The sequence below is a fragment of the Neoarius graeffei genome, chromosome 24 (assembly GCF_027579695.1).
Source record: "Neoarius graeffei isolate fNeoGra1 chromosome 24, fNeoGra1.pri, whole genome shotgun sequence".
Lineage (NCBI taxonomy): Eukaryota > Metazoa > Chordata > Actinopteri > Siluriformes > Ariidae > Neoarius > Neoarius graeffei.
This window is the reverse complement of record NC_083592.1, coordinates 5,946,377-5,953,214: the sequence shown is the minus strand read 5'-3', so window position 1 is coordinate 5,953,214 and position 6,838 is coordinate 5,946,377. Positions and strand designations below refer to the sequence as shown.

Genomic DNA, 6,838 nt, shown 5'->3' with positions numbered 1-6,838 from the left:
CTGGAGATCATTTTATGAAAAGATAGAAACACTACTTGAATAAATGACTCACATTTGTGATCTGTCAGTCTGAATATCTGTGTAGTGACATCCAGTACTAAAATACCACACATAAGTAATATTATCATAAAATCCAACCATTTTTTAAATGTATGTCTTTAATTCATAAATGCATAATGCTCACTGGTTTTTATGTGGCCCATGACACTCACCATTTCCTTTTCATGTGTTTTTATAGATTATCAGAGAGAGGTTCTGATGCGCCGAGATGAAATTGTGCAGAATTATCTGTAGGTACTTACCTCTTGCAAATATTTCATGTGTACATGCATCACTTAATCTGAGCATATAATGGTAAACAAGGATTTCCCAATTTATCATTGATTATAATTCTATTTGCAGGCTCGCGCTGCTGTGGCTGCAACAACTAAGGAGAGAACTACTGTACCAACCCACCATTCATCTGATTCAGAGACCAGAGACAGCTGTTCGCTCTTTCACTGCTAGAATTTCCATTATTGAATACTGGCTCACCATTAAATATTTTCTAGAGCCAGAACAAAAATAATGGTTGGCATGTGTGTAAATATTACAGTCAGTCTCTGTAGGTTTTTATGCCATTTTAGTGTAATGTAATATCTGACCAGCGGCCATCATAAAAGTGCAGAATAATACCTTTCAGTTCCTTTGCATATTCATGATTACATTTGATTCAGGTAATGCATGTATTAATCTTCTATTTCATCCTGTGAAACTACAACACATGACCTGTTATGATTGTCAATTGTACTAGTACACGCGGTTTTATATATATTGTTCACATTTCTAACCTAACCTGGCTGATGCAGCTATTTTTTTGTTGAAATAAATGCACCGACTGTGCAAAATATTGTTGCTTCTTCCATGTTTTCTGCATAAGATTACTCGGGTTTTGTAAGGTAGTAGAAAGGATGTGAAAATGTAAGGTGGTGAGAACGTGCCCATAAGGTAGTGGGAAGGTGCCCATAAGGTAGTGGGAAGGTGGTCGGTACGTAATTTCTCTACAAACGTTGCTGGTAGTCCAGAATTTTACATGTAAAAACACTACGTAACATCTACCAAACCACTATGTTGTAAGTACGTAGTTACTATGTAAAATTGTTAGCTGGGTAAAATCTTCATTGCAGTCATTTATTCCCTCAAAATAAAAAGAAATGCAACTTGTGACACTAATTAATGCTGTATTTATTATTAATAATAATAACTTTATGTATAACCCAGTGAACAGATGTATCTCCTCACTTGATATTTAGAATAGTTTGCATCGAGTATTTATACAAAAATAACTTATTTATTCACCATCAGTTTAGCTCTAATCCACTTTTTAATTCATTGGCAAATGTAAGTGTGATATGAACTAATAATTGTGTTTTATTTAATGTGGAATGGAGGAGGTTTTGTGGCTCTTTATACCTGGGTGTTCACATCAGTGAGGACCTCACATGGACACCCAACACCACACAGCTGGTTAGGAAGGCTCAACAGCGACTGTACTTTCTGAGGAGGCTGAGGAAGTTTGGCATGTCACCCAAGATCCTCAGCAACTTCTACAGCTGTGTGACTGAGAGCATCCTGACCAACTGCATCACTGTGTGGTACAGCAGCACTACAGCTATGGACTGCAAACGCCTGCAGAGGCTGGTGAAGACTGCTGAGAGGATCACCAAAACTCCACTGCCCTCTCTGCAGAGCATCTACCACCGCAGAGTCCACAGGAGAGCTGCCTCCATCCTCAAAGACCCCACCCACCCCCAGCATGGACTGTTCACACTCCTACCCTCAGGCCGGAGGGACAGAAGTGTGAAATGTAAGACTGTAAGACTAAAGAACTCTTTCTTTCCCTCCGCCATCAGACTCCTGAACAGCTGACAGGAGTCTATAACCATGGACCACCTCCCTGTAAACTGCACTTGACTGTTTGCATCTGTTTATATTTGTTTGCACATATTGGCACATTACTGCCCTTCTGCTGCTACGTCTGATCATTGCCTTATTTTTGTATTACGCTACCTATTTTACACTACATTTACCTTTATTTTGTACGACACTGGGTGTTTTTGTTGCTTTTGCTCTCTTTGCTTTTATTTTTGCACTATATTGCCTTACTTTGTATTACTTCTTCTGCCTATTTATTTATTTGTAATTGGCATTCATGGTGGACAGCAAACTAAGACTTTCATTGTGCGAGAGGACATGTCCTTACTGTGCATATGACAATAAACACTTTGAACTTGAACTCTTTAGTGAAAGTTTCTGTTTAGGAACTGAATTTGTTCCACAGTTTCAGGGTTCAGCTGCTTTCTTCCTTTCTTTTTTAAATTCTTTTTACAATTCTTTTCCCTGCGCTCATAAATATTTGCTCCCATGGCTCTGAGGAGGCTGGAAAAAGTCCAGAGCAGATTCTGCTGATGAGATGTGGATAAACAGCCAGATGTTAGATAATGCCACTGATGAGGTTTTGTTCCTTCACTTCAAGTTCACTGCTGAAAAGAACCACTGCACAAGAGTGTAAGAGGAATATCTCAGGATTTCAGTGGAACATTTCTCCAGTGAAGTTTCTTGAGAGGAGTGAAAACAGGAATCTGAGTCCCTGAGGGACAACTGTGAGTTTTTCCTGAACCTGTGATTCTCTCTCACCGGCTGAGATCAGATCAGCCGAGTCCCAGGATTTACACCATGACTGAAGAGCTTTAATAACTTTACAGGGTACAGAAATCTTACACACAGCTTTCCACTTAGTTCTCATGGTGCTGAGGAAAAGCATTATGATGTCATTACTGGTTTATGGGTCACTTCCTGTCTGCAGCGTGAGGCCTGGATATATCTCACCAGGTGAAACGGAGAAGTTCACACACTGATTCATGATCTAAAGCCTATTAGATGTTATTTACAGTAAACTGAGATGATTATAGCTCAACTATAATTCTAGCTCAGAACTTCCATAAAATCAGAAATAGAAATCAGGTGAGAAAGTGTAATGAATTAACACTAACACCAGGTGGCGCTTTAACAAATGTATCTGAAACAGCTTTCCACAGACAGATGAGTGTTGAGTGAAACTTTGTGGATGTGGAGCAGCAGAAACATCTAATAAACACCAGGTTTACAGAGTCAGGGGCTGAGAAATGCCTTTCACACAGAGTCAGGAGTGAAGTCACGTGACCAGAAGGCTGTTTAGTGATTGGTCACAGCGTGCTCTGGGGCTGACTGTTAATCACGTGACTTTCTGTCACTGAGCCTCTGAGAGTGAAACGAAAGTAAAATAAACACATCTGGATGACGTCATGGAAGAGTGAGATTTCTGGAGTGTTCAGGGGAAATCCTCCGGCTTGGGAACAGACAGCAGGCGACTTTTCTGTTTCAGAGGGGTTTTGTGGCAGAGTGTCGATGCAGCTGGTCATGAAGATCCTGAACACACACTGAATTTAGAGATCAACACCAGAGTTGAGTGAAAAAGGACATGTGCAGGAAACACAGCACAATAATTCATCAACCTTTTAATATCCAGCAGTGTGACTGTAACGGCTCGGTGTAGATTTTAACAAACACACACAATATTCTCATTTCTCTCTTCTTTATTACGCTTCAGCTGCAACTTCTAAACATAATTCACCAGCTTCACTTCAGAACATTTTCAAGCTGAATTATTGGCACAGAACTCTGCAGTCTGATGTGTGGAGATGACGAGAGTAAATACAGAACGGACACTGAGATCACGGGCTTTAAAAGAAGAGAGTTATAAATAAAACTCAGCGCTCAGAGTGAAGAAAATACACTTTATTATTCACTCAGAGTTCCACAGACAGAACAGAGGGATTGTGGGAGAGATTCGGGTCGTACAGATGCGTCAGCGTGTTGAACGGATTGTTTTTTGCTTTAAATGGAGTTAAATAATCAATAATGGAATCAGTGCCATGTCATTTAGCTGCTTTGTGTTTTCCACTTGTGGAGAAAATAAAAGCTTTGAGCGCTGATCATCCAGCATGAACTCCTGCTTCTGCTGCGTCACTCCTCATCTTTTACACTTTAGTCAAATCTGTTCAACACGCATCACATCTGAAGCTTCACACACTTCCTGTCTGAGACGCACAAATCAGCTCCACAAACAGCTGCTGAGGAAAATCGCTCTGGATTAAAAGGTCAAAGACGGAAATCAAACCTGTCGTGTCCTGACGTTATGACGGATTAAATTCTGCAGTAAATCAGGGGATAAATGAACAGAGGAAAGAAGCTCATACACACTCACATCTAACCCAAACACAAATTATGAGAATTTACACCGAAAAACCCGAACAATCTAATAATCCCATTTACAGCAATAACAGATTCACAATAAAAAGCCATAAATAAAAATCCACACCGAGAGCAGATTACCCACTGGAGTAACGTGTGTGTGTGTGTGTGTGTGTGTGTGTTCCTCATCTCCATCTCCTCCTCTCTCCTAGAAAAACACACAGACAGAAACAGATCAGCTCTGATCTGAGATTTAATGTGAGCTCAGGCTTTCTGCTGGATTTTCCACTCCACACACACATTTTTATTCCATATTACACTGTAAACATCATCATGTCTTACTCTCTCACTCCAGCAGGAAGACAGCACAGCCACAGTTTAAGAGTTGTTGGAGGAAGAATCTCCTTCAGAGGCTGTAAAACATTCAAATCCGTCACAAAGTGAACGAAACACTGCTAATAAATAATGTAGTGGTTTTAAACATCATTTATGGATCATAAAGGTTCACTTACAGGGTTTGGGGGGAACAGGTCTGAATCCTGAAACACAGATGATGGACAGACAGTTATTATAAAATCTCAGTGCTGTGTTTGGCTTCATGAGATAATGAGTTCATATCAGTTTTATTGTCTCGTCTAATTTATTAATGAAGATTAAAAATATGCAAAATATTCATCAAATCCTCTCAGAATGAGAAAGTGTAAATCTGTTCTCTGAAAACTTCACATCTGCCTCCTTCCTCCTCTCACCAGAGTTCTCTTCTTCCAGAAGACAACAGCAGCGACAACAACGAGAGCCACAAGGACACCAATGATGATAGCAGTCCATCCTCCAACTGATAAATGAACACAGAGTCCTTTATTCTCTGCTGCAGCAGTAAATCAGCTTTCACTCTGTAAATCTGGAGTTTTATTCGGGACCTTTCGGTACTTCTAGGACGATCTTCTCCTCCCCCAAGCTGCTGTGCTGAACCACGCAGGTGTATTTGTGTTTCTGCAGCTCCTCAGCTGGGACTTTCAGAATGCTCCTCTTCTGGAAGCTTCCATCCTGGTTGGGTAACGTCTCTGTGAGCTCCACGTCCTCAATCAGGTCCTCTCCGTCCTTCTGCCAGGTGATCATCACTGCTTTGGGGAAGAAACCTGTAGCGTGACACACCACCTCTGGAGAAGGAGAGTGTTTGTGGAACACTGACGCCTCGGGACGAACTGCAGAGACACACAGACACAAATATTACAGCATTCTTCTTTTTTCCTTCATTTCCTTCATTTATAAACGCCCTCATTGTGACCCTGATGAGGAAAAGTTTGTATCCCCGGTGAGGACGTTTTCAGTGTCGTCCTTAACACCAGTCTGTGTGTTTTAGGTGAAGATGGAAACAATAGAACGGTTTTCTGCAGGAAAGGAGGAAAGTTTTCAGCACAAATGTTTACTTTCTTTCTTCATATTTGAGGAAAAACGTCCGTTTTTTTTGCTTTAATGTTTTTTGCTTTAATGTTTTTCTTCCTTAATAAATATAACGAGCTCTAATCGTTAGTAAAGTTGTGTGGCGTCTCTGTGAGTCAAACACACACCGATAGAGTTATTTCACTTTAATGAACTCAAAACGTTCCTCATTTACTGAGAGAGACGTCGAAGTGCCGCATCGTTCAGTCAGAAAAATCAACACACACACTCATGGGACATGGAGGGAAGGGGGCGGAGCTTCCAGAGCCTCACACCTGTCAATCATTCCCGATTCGTATCTGGATTCTCTCAGGTTTCATTTGTGTTGAAGGGGAAAAGGGGTTTTGTGTGTGTGAGAGAGAAAACTCACAGCAGCGTACTCTGATCTTACAGTGGGGAGCTGAGGACAGAAAATGTGTAAAAGTCTGGTAAAGAACACGAGAAAAACTCGTTTTTACACAAAACTATTGAGACAGAAGTTGGAACAGGATTTTCCCTCACAGTCAAATTAAATGTTACTCGTCATGTGATCAACGTTTTTGTCGACAAAGACGTGAAAGACCGGTTTAGTGTTGGACAGAAAAATATATTTATATTTTAAACACACAATCTGTAAATGTGGAGTTTATAAAGAATAAAGTCATTTTTCATGGAGATTTAAACATGAAAACACAGAAGTGTGTGTGTGTGTGTGGTGTGTGTGTGTGTGTTACGGTAACAGATCACACACTTGACCTTTCCTCTCCAGAGTCTCTCTGCTGGAAGGCATGTACTTCTTTAACCACTCTCGATACAGGCGTTCTCCAGGTAGTTCTTCAACTCATTATTATAATCAGTGTCAAACTCCCACTTGCGTTTGGTGAGCAGAGCTTGAGGTGTCGGAGCGATCCAGGTGAGAGTTTTCAGATCAAAACTGAGGAAATCTTCTCCATCATAACCTTCCTGACTGTATCCTCTAGTGGTGCCGTCATCATCCAGCTCACAGCCGACCATCCTCTGATAAGTGTGAACTCCTGGCGCACACACACACACACACACACCACACACACCACACACACACAGGTGAGTGATGAGGTTGATCCGAGCTCCGTCTCCTTCTACACTCTCCATTCCAACATCACAC

General features: G+C 41.0%; 1 protein-coding gene and 1 long non-coding RNA gene across 2 annotated transcripts; both read right to left on the bottom strand.

Annotated features, from left to right (window-relative positions):
• Window positions 1–3,801: 3,801 nt before the first annotated feature.
• LOC132872512 (uncharacterized) lies at window positions 3,802–4,843 on the bottom strand. Its single transcript, XR_009651450.1, has 3 exons — window positions 4,785–4,843; window positions 4,615–4,685; window positions 3,802–4,480 (listed from the first exon to the last, which is right to left on the bottom strand). It is a non-coding gene; the product is annotated as an uncharacterized LOC132872512 (long non-coding RNA).
• A 151-nt stretch (window positions 4,844–4,994) lies between these two features.
• Window positions 4,995–6,825, bottom strand: LOC132872876 (BOLA class I histocompatibility antigen, alpha chain BL3-6-like). Its single transcript, XM_060907987.1, is given in 5 exon segments — window positions 4,995–5,107; window positions 5,193–5,477; window positions 6,451–6,502; window positions 6,505–6,728; window positions 6,819–6,825. Coding segments are annotated over 5 exon segments (681 nt in total).
• Between the last annotated feature and the right edge of the window lie 13 nt (window positions 6,826–6,838).